This window comes from Microchirus variegatus (genome assembly GCF_963457635.1).
Source record: "Microchirus variegatus genome assembly, chromosome: 15".
Classification (NCBI taxonomy): domain Eukaryota; kingdom Metazoa; phylum Chordata; class Actinopteri; order Pleuronectiformes; family Soleidae; genus Microchirus; species Microchirus variegatus.
Window position 1 is genome coordinate 10,720,380 of NC_139816.1, and position 21,287 is coordinate 10,741,666.

General features: G+C 41.0%; 1 protein-coding gene across 4 annotated transcripts in view; it reads left to right on the forward strand.

Annotated features, from left to right (window-relative positions):
- The window catches only part of smarcd3b (SWI/SNF related BAF chromatin remodeling complex subunit D3b), a 32,097-nt gene extending 14,203 nt beyond the window's left edge, over positions 1-17,894 (forward strand). The window contains exons 3-14 of one of the 4 annotated variants that reach the window (XM_083902069.1): positions 2,576-2,665; positions 4,938-4,980; positions 7,013-7,138; positions 8,325-8,450; positions 8,914-9,009; positions 11,980-12,081; positions 13,095-13,256; positions 13,856-13,953; positions 14,741-14,876; positions 15,032-15,154; positions 15,807-15,908; positions 16,346-17,894. In XM_083902069.1, the coding sequence (XP_083758195.1) occupies positions 2,576-2,665; positions 4,938-4,980; positions 7,013-7,138; positions 8,325-8,450; positions 8,914-9,009; positions 11,980-12,081; positions 13,095-13,256; positions 13,856-13,953; positions 14,741-14,876; positions 15,032-15,154; positions 15,807-15,908; positions 16,346-16,399 (1,258 nt within the window). In that variant the 3' untranslated portion in view covers positions 16,400-17,894. The remainder of the gene's footprint in view (positions 1-2,575; positions 2,666-4,937; positions 4,981-7,012; positions 7,139-8,324; positions 8,451-8,913; positions 9,010-11,979; positions 12,082-13,094; positions 13,257-13,855; positions 13,954-14,740; positions 14,877-15,031; positions 15,155-15,806; positions 15,909-16,345) is intronic. The other 3 variants (XM_083902071.1, XM_083902070.1, XM_083902072.1) reach the window with 3 other exon arrangements.
- Positions 17,895-21,287: the final 3,393 nt, after the last annotated feature.

Sequence of the window (21,287 nt, forward strand, 5' to 3'; positions counted from 1 at the left end):
ACCCTAAACAATAATCGACAGGTTCATTTATTATCAAAATAATCGTTAGTTGCTGCCTTAATCAGTTTTACCAGAGTAGATGAACATCTATTGTGTGAGGACAGAGATTGTGAGGCAGGTGTGGTCATTAGAGAGGCGATCGATATGCGCTGGACCTCCTGTCTTCCTCCGTTTCATTGTCTCACTATCTGCAGCACAATTGATCCGCGCACAATTAAAGCGACTTGTCGAACAGGTCTGGGGGAAACGTTGTCCTGCGTCGGTGCTTTAACGTCCAGACTCACAGGCAGGGCACTGAGCGTGATCAATGGTCCAGGGTGACCCGTCCCTTTCCCCGTCTCGCTGTTGCTTTGTTGCTTTGAGAGTGTGTGTGTGTGTGTGTGTGTGTGTGTGTGTGTGTGTGTGTGTGTGTGTGTGTGTGTGTGTGTGTGTGTGTGTGTGTGTGTGTGTGTGTGTGTGTGTGTGTGTGTGTGTGTGTGTGTGTGTGTGTGTGTGTGTGTGTGTGTGTGTGTGTGTGTGTGTGTGTGTGTGTGTGTCCTTGCCGCTCCAGCTCAGACCCCCACACTGCTGCCAGCTGAGGACAGACCACCTGTGTTAGCCAGTGTCATTGATACCTTATGGTTCCAGCGACACTCGCCTCTGCGGCACAAACAAACACTGTCCTTTGCAAAGCGACGGCTAAAAATAGGATTTAATTCTAATTTGATTTGTTACAAAATACTCCCATCTTGTGTCCCAGATATCAAGTTTGTGTGCTATTATTTACACATTATGTCATGCTTATAGGGCGTTAAAGAGGTTTTTCCTCTTTAACGCCCTATCTTCTCCAATTTTAGCAGAAAGCATAATCAGCTCCACATTCTTTTAATGTTTGTCGCTGAAAATTAATTGTGTATACATTTTATCTATAAAAGCCATAAACGAGGGGTCTCTTTTTGTGGATTAGCATAAAAAAAATTTAACTGACATTTCAGTTTCAAATACTAATATCGTGTTGTAACTGTACTCTGACGATTCCCAGCCCTACTATTTCTCTGATTTTCAAAGTAAAAGTGTTTGTTTTGATCTGGAACCATTAATACCCTAACGCTAACCCACAATATTAATGTATTTAAGATGTTAAATTAATCTATCAATTAACATGTATTAATACAGAAGTAACTCATTATAAACTCAATTAGGGGTGGGATACAATAACATCGAGTGGGGGGGGGGGGGGCTGCATGTGGTCCACAGACTTCATAAAGCAAAGAAGGAAGAGTTTCTAGATCATTTTCTTCACGATAACATCATGACTATTCAATTTCAGATGCTAATTTCAATACTTTTCACAGTTGGTGTAATATCTTTTATAATCATCATTTAAGTTGTTTTAATTAAAGCACATTAAAGCTGCAATAGGCAGAATCACACCCACTTTTCTGCTCACTACTCTACTTGGCGCTTTTTCCACTATACGGTTCGAGCGCGATTTGGCTCGGCGTGGGATAGTACCCGGTACTCCGTGCTAGAACTGTTTACTGGAAAAAGGCGACATCTGTGTTGAGCTCCTCTCCAATTTCAGACGAGCACAGACAGTGACAGAAACGCCTCCATGTCTGAAACTATCCACCGACAATAATACATTTATTGTCCAGCGTTTTCTTTTAGACTCTTAGTTTTTCAGCGTAAGGCAGCTGTTGCTTGTGCTGTTGAAGCGGTTATTCTGCAGAGTAGGTGTAGTGTAGGCTACAGTAGTAGCCTTCGTACTGTACCTTTAAACACTGTCGTTTCAGTTCAGATTTGCAGTTGAGCTGGTGGTTTTGTTCCTCTGCTGCTTCCTTTCGTGTGAAATTTCATTAGTCACTCACCTCTTGTATTTCTATTTTATTTTTTTTTCGGCTTTCCATTTTGATCTTTTATCTCCCTTCAAAACTATATCACTTGTAAAGCCCTCCTGTTTGCCCTTGAAGTGAAGTCTTTTCTCGCTGATCACGACACACGGTTACTTAAGATGCTTGAGGTTTGATTTTTTGGTCTGTGGAGGAATGAACCTGAGTTTTTTTTTAACGTGATAAATCAGATCTGGCTTATATATAAAACGTTGGGAAATAGAAAGGCTTGATTTTTCTATTCATAAATGACCATAGTGTTGAAAGTAGAGTGTTTTTTTTTTTCCTTTTATACATGGAAGCAACATCCAGAGCTCAACCTTAAGTCACACACAGCTTGTTTGCTCCCTTCCCGATCACCACAGCGTGTCCATTATCAGTGTGTTGTCTGTGTGTGTGTGCGTGTGTGTGAAGCATGGTTGTTTTGGTTCACTCAGAAACTTTGTCGAGTCCGTCAGACGAGGCAGGACGACGACGCCCAAGTCCTGTGTGTGTGTATGTGTCACACAAACACATCCCTTGTCTGAGTTTAGCACCTAATAGTAGACCCTTGAACATGACACACACACACACTGACACACACTGACACACACAGCCAGATCCACCTGGTGTTTCTCGTCTTTTTCTGCTGATTATATCTGTCTCGTCCAAAAAAAAAAAGAAAACGCTAATCGGACAACCTTCGAATCCTCACCAATTCTTAGGAAGCCAGTCGGATTCCCCGGAGCCAATGAGATGCCGGCGAGGCAGATGGACATGAGAGAGCCCCAATCAGATCCCACGCTCGGATCCAAGTAGGAGTTTCTTCTGCTGCATGTCCCTTTTCCTTACGTTTGATGACTCTTTGATGGCCCCCCCCTTTTTTTAGCCTTTTTTAACCTCAACCCAGCACTTCCTGAATGACAGACCTAGAAGATGGTGCATGCTTTGGACTGGAGCATGGCATGATGGGAACCTTTTATATATATATAGAGGGAACATTTAAAAAAAAAAAAAAAAGATTAGAATCCAACCTGAACACCTTTTGAATTTAAATGGCGGATTGTTGTGATGCAGGTGTGTGTTTTCCTTTGCACTGCACTCGTGGATCTATGAGTATTTGGCATGACGACTTAACGTAGTGTTTCACAGATTACTGCAGTGTCTCTGTGATTTTTTTCAAAAAAAGGAACATTTCTAAACTGCAAAAACAAACTTTAATCAACAAAACAGAATGATATACTACTAAATTAGGCCTAAAATCCTAAAATGTGAATATTATCTCATTTGAGAACATTGTCATTTTCAGGTTTTAGAAACACTCATCAACACTTTATGACTAAATTGATTAGGAAAATTACAGTTTTGGGAAAATACGGCCATAATGCAAAATGTGTAGGTTCTTCCCGTGGTCCACGTCTTATCTCTCAACCAAGTTTGGTGCAAATCAGCTGAGAATAAATAAATAAACAAACTAGTAACTCAACAGATGAGGGTGAAAACCACACCCTTTTTGGACATTTTAAAAGAAAGATTGAGATTGACCCATCGTTTGTTATCATCGTTAAAACCAGATTAAAAAATTATATTTCCACCTAAAATGTAATTATTAGCTACAGCTAATAGAAAGAGACATAAAACTGAAAATCTCCACAATTAACACATCACAATTTCTTAATATAAATATGTATATATACGTTTCCCTCTGTTTTCATTCACATTGCATAAGCTTTTTCATTCCAGCGTAACTGGGCTGGAACACAGATGACATCTTAAAACAGTGTAGTACAACAAAATATCTCCAAACATTGACATTTAATAAGTCAGCTTTTTCAAATCCTCAACAAGACGACGGAGCGTGGAAAAGGTAGAATTATTACAACGGCGACAGAACACCTGTAATGAATTTATCCGAGTGTAAAAGAGAGCGTTTGAGCGGAGGAGGAGGAAGGAAGAAGTTGTCGTGTTTGGGTTTTTTTTTAATAAAGAAAGTCACCGACTCTTCACAATATCACAGTATAGTCCCTCCTTGGTAAGTATGAGACAGAAAAAAAATAACAACATGGTAACAGTACACACCAATTCATGAATGAAAACACATTTACACTCACTGTATTTTCTCCTCTGTGAATCTTTGACGCTGCATTCCTATAAAACACACCTGCTGTCGCCATCTAAGTCCTGCTGCAGCGGCGTAAAATGTGTGTGTGTGTGTGTGTGCAACTGGTATTCCTTATGTTGTGAGGACCTAAATCTGTTTACACGCTCACATTATGGGGACAAAAATCAAGTCCCCATAACGTAAATCACTACATTTTAAGGTGAAGACACAAGTTAGGTTTAGGTCAGGGTTAGTAGTAATTATGGTTTCCAGGAAATGAATGCAAGTCAATGCAATGTCCTCTGTAGTCATGGAAACCCATCTTTGTGAGGACGTTTCACCTTGTGAGGACATTTTGGCTGGTCCACACAACTTTAATAGGGTTTTTGAGGATTAAGACCTGGTTTTAGGGTTAAGGTAAGGATTAGGCATTTAGTTGGGATAGGTTCATAGGTTAGGTCTATGAGTGTCCACACAAAGAACACAAAACCAGCATGAGTGTGTGTGTGTGTGTGTACCTGGTATTCCTACATTTTAAGGTGAATACGTGTTTTAAAGTTAGGCTGAGGTGAGGGTTAGGTTAAGGTTAGGCTCAGGGTCAGTAGTAGTTCGAGTTTGTCTCCAGGAAATGAATGTAAGTCAACGCAATGTCCTCTGATGTCATGGAAACCAACGTGTGTGTTTGTGTGTGTGTTTGTGTGTGTGAGCATAAGTGCAGTGCATATATTTCATGAAAAGTGTTGTGCGATGTGACACTTTGTTGGCCGTTCACGGTTCGTGCTCTCCAGGTGGACCGCTGCATTTCGGAGAACACACACACACACACACACACACACACACACACACACACACACACAGCTGGGACGCTGGGGTGCTGGATATGGCCCAGCATTTTAGCAGATGGCCTGGGTGCTACGCTATCAGTCACCATAGTAACATGCTCTCTCTTTCCCTCTTTCTCTCTGTCTTTCTCTCCCTCTCTCCAGTGCTAAGAGAAGGAAAATGGCAGACAAGATTCTTCCGCAAAGGGTGAGGCTGCATATTTTTACCTTTTGCTTTGTTTTTTTTTGTTTTTTTCTTCTTCTTCTTCTTCTTCTTCTTCTTCTTTGTGTGTTATTGTGTTTCGTGTGCAGAACAGACGAGAGTCTTGGCCAGGTTTTGATGTCAGGGCTTGGAAAGCGTAGAGGGCCAGATGATGGTGAAGGTTTTTACTTACCCCCGTTTTTGTTGTTGTATCGTTTTTGATTTAAATTGAAATAGCCAGTGGGTCATTGCAGAGCACGGGTAAAAAAAAAGCAGTGGCATCATCTCACCCTCTTTGCCACAGGTAAGTCCACGCCGTCTGAGGGTTTTAAATTAAATATCTTTTTCTTTTTTTTGTCACGGCCCCGTGCCAGACCTAAACCTCACCACATCCTGACCAGCGCACAGATGTGGACAGTGTCTGGACACTGTGAGCGTCTGGACCTCGGGTCTTATCCTCTAACATAACCCAGACAGGCAGATTGCCGCTGGCGTGGCCCGGAGAGCGGCCACTCCACAAGAATGAGTCAGGGACAGAGAATGTCTGCCACACTCCTGCATCTGCTCGGCACCTCGGTCTGCTGAGAGGCAGCCAGCTTCAGATAGAGAGGCAATAATGAAAGCAGCCATTTAGAAAGAAACATGAAAGCGGGAGGGGAGAAGTGTGTGTGTGTGTGTGTGTGTGTGTGTGTGTGTGTGTGTGTGTGTGTGTGTGTGTGTGTGTGTGTGTGTGTGTGTGTGTGTGTGTGTGTGTGTGTGTGTGTGTGTGTGTGTGTGTGTGTGTGTGTGTGTGTGTGTCTGTGTGTGTCTGTGTGTGTCTGTGTGTGCGTGTGTGTGTGCAGCCCTTGAAGCTCTGAGGACTTTCATCAGCATGGTAATGTATTGGTGCTGGCTGCTTCGCTGCACACACTACATGTCATTTTTATCCCAGTGTCCCCAGGACGTGTGTGTGTGTGTGGACCACCATATTAATGATGGACCGGGCAGCAGGAAAGGAATATGCTTTAATGGAATTTAAGGCCAAACTGAAGACATTAAGAATTAAGTGGTAATATCATGAGAATAAAGTGGTAATCATTTGAGAATAAACTCAAAATGTTATGAGAATGAAGTCGTAATCTTTCGAGAATAAAGTCGTACTCTTTCGGGAATAAAATTGTGATATTATGAGAATAATGTGGGATTCTTTTGAGAATTAAGTCATAATCTTTCGAGAATTAAGTCATGATATTAGGAGAATAAAGTCGTAATCTTTCGAGAATAAAGTTGTTATATTATGGGAATAATGTTGAATTCTTTTAAGAATAAAGTTGCAATCTTTCGAGAATAAAGTATTATTATTATAATACTTATTATTATTATTATTCATATTCAACTTCATTCTTGAAAGATTCTTTTGTTTGGCCCTAATACGATACTTAAAAACGTCTCATAAAAAACTCCCCAATATGAATTATCTGTCAAATAATCCTAGTCTCTAGTCTAATCATCTGAGTTTGTTTTTGCACAGTGACCCACTCAGCAAAGAACAAGCAGATGTTTTGCCGCTTTGATTAAACTTGATTTCCAAATCAAAAACAAGATTCCAGAACACTGTGTGTCACGGGCTGAATTCTGAAAAGAGCTGATGCATAAAACATGAGGAACATTTCAATCAAATGCACAACACGGTGCAGCCACAGAAAGTGGACGTGTTTTGAAATTTGAATATTGAAAATAATATTTCAGTCCTGTTTAACTCCAAGCCAAGTGAATCTTTAATATCAGATATTAAAAGTCGTCCATATTGTAGATAGCATTATCTAGCATTATCTTATTTATTATTAATGTCTTATCTATCAAGGTCTATCCTTATCTTAACCATTGGCTCTGCTACTAGTATCCCAACATTAAAGCTACTAAGAAGGAAAATGAAAGAGTTAGAACGTCCTTGGACCACCTACCAGCACCGAGACCTTTTGAGTCCACCACGTGCCATAGTTCCGTCTCTAATCTCAAGATTTTAATGTCAGTGTTCTTCCATTTTGTCCCCTCTAAGCAGATCCGTGAGCTGGTCCCAGAATCTCAGGCCTACATGGACCTGCTGGCCTTTGAGCGCAAACTGGACCAGACCATCATGCGCAAGCGTGTGGACATTCAGGAAGCACTGAAGAGACCGATGAAGGTTAGAAAAAGTCACTTCTGCTCTATTGTATACATTGTTTATACACTTTAATGTGAGTGAGTTTTCCATGTCTTATCCTCTATTTGTGTGGTGTGTTTCTGTGGCAGCGTTACAGCACCACATACAGGCCTGGCATATGCACTACAACTTTTAGTGTGGGGGGGGTTTCATGTGGATGAAGGCTGCCAGGGTTTAGTGGACTACACTCTTAGAAATAAGGGTTCCAAAAGTATTCTTCTACAAGGGCTGAGGTTCAACCTGGAACCATTTGTTGTTTAAAGGGTTCTTGGTAACACTAATGGTTCCAGTAAGAACCGTTTCGATCCAGAGAACCCTTTAAAACCCCTTTCCTGAATAAAGGGTTTTAAAAGGGTTCTTGGTAACACTAAGGGTAGATGACAAGCCGAAGAACCTTATATGGTTCTACTTTATGGTTTTATGGTTCTACGTCGCACTTTTATTTCTAAGAGTGTAAGTCTTTAAAGATCTTTAAACTGAAGTAGCATCGCTAAATAAAGACTTGTGGGTATCTTAAGACCGTTCTTATTCAGGAACATAAATGGCGTGATACTAGAAACCCCCCCACCAAACCTGAAACGTGTATGTGTGCAACATGGAACTTCATTCCTGAACTCTTAGAACCCTGAGAACACTGGCTGCTATTTTCTGTTACTATGTTAGAACGTATATACAGAGGCTATAAGAATGTGCAATATAGAGTATTATATCCTTATTTTTCAGCACAACCTACACTCTTAGATATAAAAGTGCAAAAATAAATCATAACTTTGACTCAACAGCACATAAGAAGGCAAAAAAGTTGCATTTTTTTTAAAGCCTGATGATCTATAAGCACACACCCCCAGGATGTCCATATAAGGATGTGTGTATTATTCCTGCAGCAATTGACCATGGGTTAACACTCAATGTTTGACCTCTGACCTCGATATTACGTTGGAAACCACATGGTATTACTGTAATATTATCTTTTTATTACCACACTGCTGCCGTTGTGCAGCTGGAGAATGCTTTAGAAACCTTACAATACTATTAGGATTTGTTGCTTTTGCACACCCAGGAACAACTCTTTTCCTCTTAGCCCATGTGTCTGTGTCATGTACGTTGACTCAACGTTTGGCGGAATGTCCCTTTAAAAGATAGACCTTCTTTAATGCCCTTGTGTCAGCAGCAAAAGCGTAAACTGAGGCTTTACATATCCAACACCTTCAACCCGGCCCGGCCCGACGCCGACGACTCTGACGGCAGCATTGCATCGTGGGAGCTGCGAGTGGAGGGGAAGCTGCTGGATGACGTGAGTTCCACTGTTCATTTTATTTCCCCCAGTTTTTTTTGTTTTTTTTAAGTAACTGAGATGATAATCTTCTAATTCAGTGAGAGGCTGCTCTGGATCTTTTTATTTCCTTATATTTTGTCTTGTTTTTGGACTTAAAATTTCAATTGAAGAGAGGGAAGATGCTCGTTGTTGTCCACGCTGTAGCCTAAAAGCCCTGATGTTCTCAGCAGTCTGGGGCAAGGCCGTCATTTCACGGCGGTAGGAAACGTTTAGGTTGCACAAACCACAAATATTTCTGGTCCGAGCTCGGAGGAAGTGGACCCTGAGAACGTCTGCAGTCTCATCTCGCTCAGCCTCTTGTGGCTTTTTATATCAGTGTACTTTGCCATAATGTGTGAAACAACGTGCATCTATATATATGTATGTGTAGAATTTGTGTGTGTTTGGACGCTGACCGACAGTCTGTGTATCTCTTCTGCAGCCTGGGAAGCAGAAGAAGAAGTTCTCCTCGTTTTTTAAGAGCCTGGTGATCGAACTGGACAAAGACCTGTACGGTCCAGACAACCACCTGGTCGAGGTCAGTTTTGCAACAAGCAAAGCAGAGTTTTTCATGTTTCATTGGTCACAATAAGTTGTCGAGTTAGTTAGTTGCAGGTGTACACAAATACATGCAGATGCATTTGTGTCATTACATATTAAACACACTTTCTTACTAATAAAATAGCAGCATTCTGCACATAAAGGTTATTTTACCCGTCAGCGTGTGATATAGAAAAATAAGAGGTTTTAGGTTATAATAGGATTTTTCATTAGTTTTTGTTTTTATTTTTTTATTTTTTTTATATGTTAGTTTTAATTAGTTTTAGTGTTTGTTGTTGTTTTTGTCATATGGAGTATTTGTCAGGTGCAAGATTCAAAAAGGTTACAGTAAGTATCGTGTGCCATAAAAACTAGTGCTGTCAAATGTTAACATGTCAACTGCGCCAACGTTAATGCACAACGTTTCCATGACGACTGACCAGAAAAAGACTCGCGTGACGTCATGTTTACATGACTCCAGATTGTTAAAGGTGCATTATGTAATAAATCTAAAGCAACTGGCCATAAAATCCTCCTAATATGTCACAGAGACTCAGGAATAATGTTCATATAACAAACTGAACTCACCAACAACAACAGTACAGCCAAAATATTTGCATTAAAACAAATCTTTTGCAGACTGCAAATCATGTTTGTGTTTTGAAATCATGTTTTGGCATGTGGCGCCACCTACCGCCGTCTGCCAATCATTGCAGTCAGTAGAGTCTCAGCTGCCGAGCAACCACGGGTTGCCAGTTACGTCAGGAAAACAAAACCCGAAAGACCTCGGTATTTTGAATTTGAATGTAGTAACTGTTTTTGGCCACATTCTTACACATGGCACCTTTAAAATGAGTCTCTAAAGTAACGCTAAACTTTAAAAACAGAGGCACACATATGCAGTACACAGGTACGCTGGTTATTTGTAGCGCTGCTCTTTTCCTTTAATAAACAGACCGCTCCAGTTTGACTGTAGGCGCGCTAACGTCACTAAAAGGAGCTAATGCAGCTAACGGAGCTAACTGGTAAACATGACGTCACGCACGTCTATTCCCGGTCGGTCGTCATGGAAATGCGTCATGCGTTAACCTTTTGCACAGCACTTATAAAAACCCTACAAAAGATGCCATTTTAAAGATATACAGAGGACGCATGAACAAACATCTCTGAATCAAATATATATAACGTCGAAGAAGTAAGAAAGTAACCGGAGGTGCAAAATGTGCCAGGTAAAAATCAGCATATATAATAATTGTCCCTTGAAGGAAACACAAATACAACCGTGTCTAAAATGGTTCCTATTCCGACTTGCTAAAAGTGTGTAAAAAATAAATTAACATATCAAAAATAAAAAGCTGTCAGTTCTTTGTCTCCTCTCTGAGCCTTGAACATCTATTCAAATCCAAATTGAAATATTTTCTCCTCTGATTTAAAGTGGAGCAGAGACTCACTGTGCGTTAAACACTCTCCGTGCTCTTATTTTGGCATTATTTGTGCCGCGTGTTGGCCACTTGGCGGGTGGGAGCTTTCAAAAGTGAGATCACGCGATCTTGCGGTAAAGAACTTTTTTTTTGTACGACAGTGAGTCAGAACGATCGTCTTCGCTCTCAAGGTCGGGTGACGGGCTCTTTGTCGTCGCGCGGAGAACGAACCCCGCGTCGCCGTCTTTAGCCGCAAAATCACCCAAACTCACACGCTTCCCCGTCTGTTTGCCCGTTGGATAAATGTGAAAATAATAATGAAATAGGAGGAGAGAGTGCGCCGACCTCCTCTCTTTCTGTAAAAACAGAAAAGGTTTTTTTTATTTTTTTATTATTATTATCATTATTAAATTCAGCATCGCAAGGTCAACACGCAGGTGTGAGCGCTGCAGAAACAAGCGCTTTCTTATTAAAAAACAGCCACAAGCTGCCCTTGACTTTGTATCCTCACAAAATGTATTGACTTAATAATAAAAAAGAAAAAAGAAGAGTGTGAGAGTGAAAATGATGACTTCTCAAGGTTCATCCTTTTAAGAGCACATCGGAGTAAGGCACTCAGATGCTTCTACTTTGAATGATTTTTCCATCAAAATTCTTTTGATGGATGCCACAATCAGTACTTCACCTGTGATGAGTCAGCTGGGAAAAGTAAAGCGAAATATTCCTGTCGTTTCCTGGCCAGTTCTGATAAAAAAATGGAGACGTAAATAAGATCGAGCGGTTTACGCGAGCGCACGAGAGACGAGGCGACGAAAATACACTCGCGGTGATTGTTGCTGCTATTTCACACGATATCATTCAGGTGCGGCGGCCGCGCGTTTTGACCTTTTGCTATCGTGGGTTTTCTCAGCGCACGGTGCACTTGTGGCTGGTTTGCAGAAACCACACACACACACACACACACACACACACACGTAGCTCTGCAGGGTGAGAACAAAGCAGCAGCCCCTGTGTTTTGCATGAGCTAAAAATGCTGATTTTTCTACGCGGAGTTTGGTGTGAGAGAGTTTTATCTTTAAAAAAGTCGTAAAATTTGACCTAATGATGGTGCTCTAGATTTTACAAATCCGTTACAATTCGTCCTCGCTGTTGTTGAGATGTTTTTGTCCGACGCGTACACCTTATAAGGTGGCACTAGAGGAAAAAGCCCAAAGTATGTACATATTGCACAGAATGAGGACTGAAGGTTAAATGCGTGAATTTGTGTGTCGCAGGAAGCATGCGACAGCTCTTCAAGACAAAAGAGGCACAAAAGCATGAAAACATAGCTAAAACATCAGTGCTTTTCACGCATTTTTAAACCGTTTATTTGTACGCCGTTGCTCACAGTGAGAAACTGGCAGAACAAAACAAAACAAATGAAGTGCTTTGATGAATAAAGTGTATAAAGGAATGTTTATTAAAATGAAACAAACCATGATTTAGTCTGAACAAAGTGACTCAGTCTGTGTTTTGTGTTTTTTTTGTTTTTTTGTTTTTTTTTCCAGTGGCACCGCACGCCCACCACCCAGGAAACAGACGGTTTCCAGGTGAAGAGGCCAGGGGACGTGAGCGTGCGCTGCACCCTGCTGCTGATGCTGGACTACCAGGTGAGGGCGCCACACACACACTCTTAGAGATAAGGGTTCCAAAAGGGTTCTTCTACAAGGGCTCAGGTTCTACCTGGAACCATTTGCTTCTGAAAAAACCCTTTCCCCAAGAGAGGGTTTTTCAAGGGTTCTTGTAAGAACATTAATGGTTCAAGTAAGAACCATTTTGATCCAGAGAACCCTTTAAAACCCCTTTCCTGAATAAACGGTGTTAAAAGGGTTCTTGGTGAAACCCTCCAAAAGGGTTATATATAAAAAGGTTCTACCTGGAGCCAGAAAGGGTTCTCCTATGAGGACAAGCCGAAGAACCTTATATGGTTCTACCTAGGAGTGCAGATACTCCTTAGAATGTACACAAATAGACTCTCTGAAATCACCTGCAGGCCTCAAGTTACAGAGAACCACTGGGAGAACCAGCCTGAGACATGGACGCTTGCCCTCACTGAAAACACGGCCGCCAATAGGGAGAACACTGTTTTTATCCACTTAACAAAAGGCTGAAAAAGCTGCTGTAGTCTTACCAAGTTTGTGGACCGCTCGTTCTCCTGCACCAAATTCCATTGAGAATATGCACGTTTTTGTAGCTCATGGAGAAACAGGAGCTGCAGGTATAAGTGCGGCCACTTTTGATAAGTTTGTGTCACTTTGGTAAATCTGAATGGAACATTTCAAACACAGAAGACCTATATGGATTCACTGATGTAGGCACCGGTGGATCGGCAGTTCCTGTGTGCCCTGATGTAAAGTTGGTGATTTTCTCTATGGACTTTGGTGCGGGAGAGAGGACTTTCGGTTTTGCAGCCAGAAAAGGCTGTTTAATGGTGATGTTTTAGGCATTGCTTTTCGTATCACTTTAAGAGTCTATTTCACGTTCCGATGTTAATTTTTAGACCGGTGGGAAACAGTTTTAACGATGTCTGACGTGATGGAGGTTAAGTGACTGACGGGGGCCTGATGTGTGCGCTCATAAAAACGCGTGGTTTGACGTGTCGTGTATGATCGTGTCTCTGCAGCCTCCCCAGTTTAAACTGGACCCTCGTCTGGCTCGCCTGCTCGGCATTCACACTCAGACCCGCTCCTGCATCATCCAGGCCCTGTGGCAGTACGTCAAGACCAACAAGCTGCAGGACTCCCACGACAAGGAGTACATCAACTGTGACAAGTACTTCCAACAGGTATGCGTTAAAGTGGAAGCACAATCGTAATTATTCTGAGCAAAATAACTGCAATTCATGGTCTCTAAGGCGTACTAAAATGATGTCATCTTAACACGAGAGAGAGGAACCGTAGATTTACTTCATCCAGGGAACTGCTGCTGCTGTCAGGTTTTGACGCGTGTAAAAAAATATTCTATAATATAATATAACTATTTATTCTTTCCATTCCGTAAACTTATACAATTCCATTTAATCTCATTCAAAACAATTATTCAATCAAAATGTAATATAAAGAAAACATTATACACAAAGGTCAAAGAGCAGTATGCTTTACTAGCGCTGTGTTATGCTTCCACCTTGCCTCCGTCAATTTACTACAGGTTTGTTTACGTTTAAAAGTTACAGACTGCAGCTTTAAATGTCATGATAATTGACCAGGTTCTGTTAATGACTGGAAACATGCAGGCTCCCCCTTGTGGCACCTCAGAATAAACCACAAGGCATTTTCTCCATTCAAAATGAACCACGAGTGTGCTTTATAAAATCCAAATCTCTGTTGTAATTCATTTAAATTTTCTCAATAGATTTGTTTTTCGTTTCCTTTCTTCTCTCCGCAGATTTTCGATTGTCCTCGTCTGAAGTTCTCCGAGATCCCTCAACGTCTCACCAACCTCCTCCTGCCCCCTGACCCCATCGTCATCAACCACGTCATCAGGTTACTGAACATTTTCTTTTTCAAAATAAGAGAATATGACAGAAATCTGAAGATTCACAGGGTTAGGTAACTGCTCACTCCCCCATACCAAATCCCATAGAGAAAATCAGCGTTTTTATATCACAGCACACAGGAGTTATTGATCATCTTCTGCCTCCATAAGTCAGTTCAAACGTGCTTTTTTCGTGACTTCAGTTTTTATTCACTTTGTTTGGATTTACCTCGGCGACACAAACGTGACAAACGGGGCGCGGCCATCAAACAGCAGCTCCTGTGTCCTAAAAATGCTGATTTTCTCTATGGAATTTGGTGTGTGATTCGCGTACATGAGTTTCCAGTTAGAAAAGCCTGTCTAAGACACAACCGTGAACATATGTTAAGATATTGGAAACAGCCAGGTGTCGATTTGTTATGTGGGCCTTTTGTTAAGTTGCTAAAAATCAGTTTTGAGTAGTAGAATAAAAACAGTCTGAGGCAGCAGTTAAGTACTTGTCAAAACACAATTAGTGCTGGTTGTGTGTGTGTGTGTGTTTAAGAAACCTATTTTTGTTCAGGAGCATTTATTCCACTCCACTAAAAGCAAAGAATAACGCGTCTAATTAGAGGAGATAAGGTGCGAGAGTTTGCAGGCGCTAAGAGGTGATGTTTTTCGAGACATTAATGAAAAGTTTTCCTTTCAGGTTCTGCATTAATGACTGTTTCACAGCTCGTCTCAAAGCTTTGATCTCACTCTTCTTCTTCTTGTTGTTGTTGTTGTTTTTTTTAATCATCTTCGCTTCGACGCCAGCGTGGACCCTAACGACCAGAAGAAGACGGCCTGCTACGACATAGACGTGGAAGTGGAAGATCCGCTGAAGAGCCAGATGAGCAGCTTCCTCCTCTCCACCGCCAACCAGCAGGAAATCGCCTCGCTCGACAACAAGGTGAGAGCAGCTGTGTCACAAAATCCCCCTCTCTCTCTCTCTCTCTCTCACTCTCTCTCTGTGAATCACACAGAGGTGACGAGGCAAGATTCCATCGTACTTTCGGGAAAAGACGAGGCGCAGTTGTTTGACTGTGACGGCTCTCTCTCTTTCAGATCCATGAGACCATCGAGTCCATCAACCAGCTGAAGATCCAGAGGGACTTCATGCTGAGCTTCTCCAGAGATCCCAAGGGCTACATCCAGGACTGGCTCAAATCCCAGAGCCGAGACTTGAAGGTTTGATTCCACGTTTACGTGTGAATACCTGAAATACACTGAAATTTGACTTTGTGATCTACAAGGTCCTTTCTGGATGGACTTGTTATGAAGTTTTCATGCCATTTCCTTTTGTATGTCATGGTATATATCGACCCCACTTTTGCACCTGCACATGTGCATAAATGAGGGAAAATGTGCAGTTACCATGGTAACTACCATGTTAAAGCTATTTCTAATAAACACACACATTTCCCCCTTTTTTTTCTCCACCTTAAAGCCACTGCTCCATCATTATGCCTATCCTAGCATATAATGAGGTGTTACATTAAATATGATCCTTCCCTCCCCTCCAATCACGAGAGATATGTTCCAGTGTGAGTGTGACGGGTCAACAACTCCTATGACTCGATCAACAGACTGCATCTAAATCTTGTCGCTTTTTGGAAAAAAAAAAAAAAAAAATCATGATCACGTCTTAAATTTGTCTGTTAATATTTTGTTATTTTTCGATACTTACAAGTTTCGAAAAACGTACAGTGCAGTACTCTCATGTTCCACCAGGGGGAAAACACTTCAACATCAGGTTGATGATAGATGTGCATGTTTGTCACCTATTATAATCATTGTTAAGGATTATTTGTTTATCATTCATGTTTGTCTTCGGCTGCAGCTGATGACAGACGTGGTGGGCAACCCCGAAGAAGAGAGGAGGGCGGCGTTTTACCACGAGCCCTGGTCCCAGGAAGCCGTCAGCCGCTATTTCTACTGCAAGGTGAGGATTTAGGAATTAACTATACAATTTGTTTGTGTTTTCCATTAAAAGTCACACTTTTTTTCATCAAAAGAGTTGCAAAATGAATAGAAAATAGAGTCAATACATTGATAAGATTAGAAAACGCGATTAGCAAACACGATGTTCCATTAGAACACTGGAAATGGGCCTCTATACACCTATGTACATATTCCATTAAAAACCGACGTTTGTAACTAGAATAGTCGTTTACCACATTAACAATGTAAAGAGTGTATTTCTGATTCATTTAATGTTAGATTCAGTTAAAAAAAAATTGCTTTTCCTCCAAAATTAAGGACATTTCTAAGTGACCCCAAACTTTTGAACGGTAGTGTAGGTCCTGTAGATGTGCTTAAAGATGCTCAGGATCATGTGATACATGTTTTTTTTTTTTTTTGTATTTTCTCCTCCGACAGATCCAGCAGAGGAGACAGGAGCTGGAACAGGCCTTAGCTGTGCGCAACACCTAAACCGAGGCCCTCCTGAATCTCTGCAGCTCATTTCAGAGCTCTGTGTGTGTGTGTGTGTGTGTGTGTGTGTGTGAGGCCATCGCTGAAGCCTGCTGAAACCTAATACCTCTAAAAATGTCACTAACTTTGTTTTTTGTGGAGGAGGAGGAGGAAGAAGAGGAGGAGGAGGAGGAGGTTTCCACAGGGTCAGCAGTGATGTAAACGTATGGAAGCCGGACGTTCTCTTGTATGTTTGTTTGTTTGTTTGTTTTTGTGCGCGACTGTGAGGACGCCCCAACGCTTGCGTAGCTCCACCCCCAACATGTACATCGTCAGACTCACTGCCTGAAAACCACAAGTTTTGGCTCTTTGTAAATGTATCATCGTCTGTCTCCGTTTTAAGACAAAATCTCAAAGCGGCTGCTCGCGTCGTCGCTGTCGGTCCTCACAGTCTTCACATTTTATGATTAGAACGTTGGGTTTTTTTTTTACGACGATTTCTTTTTCGGGGAGGTGTGATTGTGAACGTGTGACTCTGTGTGTGTGTGTGTTCCCTTTTTTTCCCCGTTTGTTCTCACGAGGAGAGTGTTTTTTTCGAAACGCTTGACTACTTACACCAGCAAAGTTGAGGTTGCAGTGTGACACATCGAGTGGATGCAGGGATATCAGTGCTATAAATAAACCTGAGCTGTGTGTCGATTTCATTCACTCTCAGGTTCTGAGCAAATCAGTTCGACGACTACCGATGTGTCTCACTTTAGTCGTTTTTTTGTTTTTTTTTCCTACAACAGTATTAGCAAACTGTAAGTATTATCACGTCAACAGATCCACGTTTAAAATGGTTTTAATGAAGGAAAAAAAAAAAAGAAAAGTATTGACCATTATAATAATAATAAGAGCTTTTTCTCCCCTTAACCCTTTAAGGTGCGCACCAAGAAAAAAGCAAAATAATTCTATTTAATTTAATTATGATAACAATAACATGAAATTAGACCCTACAGTATTTCAGATACAGGCCTCTACCAAACGGTTGAGACGTCCTGGTTTGCATAATTAAATAAATGTACCACATTCAGAACAAGTCACATTAATTTAGTGTTAGTGAGTTCAGCTTGATGCATTTTTCAATGAGATATAGTGACTTAAAGTGTGATCGACCAAATGGTTGAGTTGTACCTTAAAGGGTTAATCATCAGCAAAAATGATGAGGAGAAATTGACTTCATTTGTCACTCACTGCCTCTTGTTTGTGAAGTTTGTGTTTTTACCAGTTATTGTATTTTGAAGGTTCTACCAAAGGTTGCAACGAAGAAGCAGAAGAAGAAGAAGAGATCATGATCACTGAAATGTAAAATGGGCAAAAATCCAGATCTGGGTTTAATATTAGAAAATTGCAAAAAAGAAGAAGAAGAAGAGAAAAAAAAAGACAAGAGAATTTACTCCCAAAAGTTTTCCTTTGTAGCTAATTGGGTCTCAAATTCTCTTTAAAGTATTTCTGCAATAAACATTTAAGCCTGTGGTTTGGAAAGCTTTGTCCATTTCTACACCTTTTCTTTTTTATTTTTAATGTCACATGAAGAATTTTTCTTTCTGTCGTCTACAGATGTGAATGTAAATATGTGGTTTTTTTGTGCCCCTTTAAGAGGGCCAGCTGTACAGTATATGATATTGTGAGTGTGTGTTTGTTTTTGGAGCGGCGGGTGAGTTACATGAGTTTTGGATTAGTAGAGCAGGAATGTTAGCGTTCCTCTGTGTCCTATCTCGGTTTATTTTTGCTCCATCTCTCGTCTGTCGTGGGAGCTCCGAAAGGCCTTCCCCTCGCTCTCAGTCACGCGATATAATAATCTGTGCCACCTGATCTCATTTGACACCATTTTTTTTATTTTTTTTAAAACGACACATGACTTGTATGTATATGTTGTAATGTCAGCAGTCGGTTTAGAGCCGGAAACCTTTTCTCTGGTGGTTTCCCGCGTCGCGCACTGTGCTCGTTCCACGTCGTGTGATTGGATGATTTTTACACGTCACCGAGACCTATGCATGCTCCATCCAAACATCTGATGAGACAGAATGTGTACATACATAAACAAGGTGGCATATTAGCGGCCGGTGTGAGGAGCGTTTTATACGCTGAAATGCCTTCTGGGAAACTTTTTTTTGCCAAAAATGATGTGCCCTACCAGCAACTAACTGTAGGTGTGATTTTTCTTGACTGTGTTTTTTTTTTTGTTTTGTTACTAGGTCTAAGTTATATTAACTGCACATGTTAGAGGAGTAGACAGTAGTAGTATCTTAGTCCTGTGTCTGATCCAGAGGGATTTTCCTTTGTGTGGTCAGGGCATTCACATTGTTGTCACTGAATCACGAGCGCCCTCTTGTGGAGGAACATTAGAAGCTGCAGCTCTCTGACTGAACTGTCCCTTCAGACTTGACTGTGGTGACATGTTTTGCCCCCCCCCCCCCCCCTCAACTCCCTGCATGTGTTTTTACCAAGAGTGGGAAGTGCCCTCTTCCTCTCAGTTTACACTGTTGTCAGAGCGCCACCGACAGGACGATTATAGCATACACAATACTGTGCATCTGTAAAGAGCAAACACTTGTTTGGTGATGATCTTCTACAAAAGAAAAATACATTTTAAAAAAAGACAAGGAGAACAAATTAAAAAAAAGAAAGGGAAAACAGCTGTGACACTGCGAGACAGCCTGGATGTAAATAAAGAAGCGCTTGCCAAAGTTTGTAAATGCCATGATTTCTGATAGTGTCTTTTTTTACTTCTTCGTTTGTCTCCGTCGTGATTTCCTTCATTCATTTTATGTCAGTAAAGATGTTCAGCTGAAATATTACATTCATCGAGTGTGATTTAGGTCATAGACAAACTAAGGTTGATAGCATTTGGGTATCTAAAAGGCGCCATATGTAAGAATGTGGCCAAAAACGGTTACTACACTTAAACACCGAGGTTTTTAAGGTTTCGTTTTCTCTGCCGTTGTAGCTCAGACGTAACTGGCAACCCGTGGTTGCGCAGCAGCTGAGACTCTACTGACTGCAGTAATTGGTAGACGGCGATAGGTGGCGCCACATGCCAAAACATGATTTCAAACATAAACAGGATTTGCAGTCTGCAAAAGATTTTTTTTATTGCATATATTTTGGCTGTACTGTTTGGCTGTACTCTGTGACATATTAGGAGGATTTTATGGCATGGATTTATTACATAATGCACCTTTAAATGTATTTATTTTTATCATAAAGAGATGACTCCGCAGATATATTTATAATATCCTTCCATTATTTGCACCAGTCTTTGCCAGAAACTGAGTCAGGACCAACAGATGACGCGCAAGAGATATATTTTGGGTCTCCAAAATCCATTTACATTTACATGTCTTACATAACTTGTAAAAATGAGCTTGTGGCTAATTTATCAAACTGGAAATGACTGGTTAAAATCATGGTGAAGCAAAAAAAAAAATTGCAGTAAAATCTGTCTGAAACATAATATTATACACAAATGTAATCTTGATATGAATTATATGGGGAATTGGGTCGCAAAAATCAAGGTGAGAGGCAGAGAACGCCCTACATCCAATTAATACTCCAGGTATTTATACTAAAATCTTTTGAAAAGAGTGGAAAAATGTTTTTAGGGCATAAATAATGCCGTGATTTACTTCTGCAGACAACACAGATTTATCTCTGAAGAGAAAAACATATTTGTCATAACTTTTGGACCCCAAAATGTGTTCCTATTTACTTTTAATTCCCGCTCAACGTAAGCAGTTATCAGTAAATGGAGACACGTTTGCCATAAGAAATGTGGTCTCTGCAGTAAACTGTGCTTATTCATAGCACTTTTGGATAAGGACCGGACATCACACATCAGAATACAATATTCGTTCAGTAGAAATACTACAGTATAGTTCAATATACCCTATAATGACATGTAACCGCTATAAATGTGCCTGATTCACAAGTCATTTTAGTTCAAAATGCAATTTAACTTTCACTCAAGAGCAAAAATGACTCAAATATCTTTCATTATCTGATCTTTATCACAATAACTATTGAAACTGACTGAGTTTATTTTGTTATTTTTGTCATAATAACCTTCTTCTATGGGGTTTACCAGCAGCTTGCATCCATGATGTTGCATTACTGCCCTCCTCTGGAAGTAGATTTTTTGGTCTTTTTTTATTTATTAACTTATACCTGTCTGTATCTGTCATGAAAGCGAGTCCCATGCTTTAAAATTAACATGATCCTTTGTGAAAAAGAGTGATTTTCAGGTTTGACTTTCAGCATGAGCGAAGCGTTTGTCAGAGGTGGCAGACAGACACTTTATTGTTCACCGACTTCACTTCAGGTGGAGCCCTTTTCCACTGTGAATTAACAGCCGTGCTGTAATCCTGACCACAGTCACGCTCCCACCTCAGAAAGAGCCTCTTTCACTCTGCTCATACCTCATTCTCCCGAGAAGAGTTTGGTGGGTGAGGGGTGCCTCGACGTGATCGTCCCAGGCCTTCATCGAGGAGGGAGGCTGCCGTGAAGTGAGTCATTCAGCAGCGATGATGTTTGACCACTCTCTCCGCAAGCGGGAGCTCGGCTACGTAAACGCGACCCTCCCTCTGGGCACTGGGTTCACTTCTCTCCACCAAAGACACGTGTGTTCTGAAAGGTTTGCCAAAAATCCCAGAGAGGGCCCCCGGGGCTGGGGTGAGGATTTACAGACGGGATGTGAGGAGATGAGGCGGGGCAGGGAACACTGCTTCAGTTAAGACTTTAGGCAACTGTCTGACTGTGAATATGAGCATGTCATCACAAGTGACACATCACCTCACCAGTTTTTGTTCACCGTACACAAACAGTTGTCTTTGTGTCTAATGAAACTTTCCGGGATAGAAATAAAAAA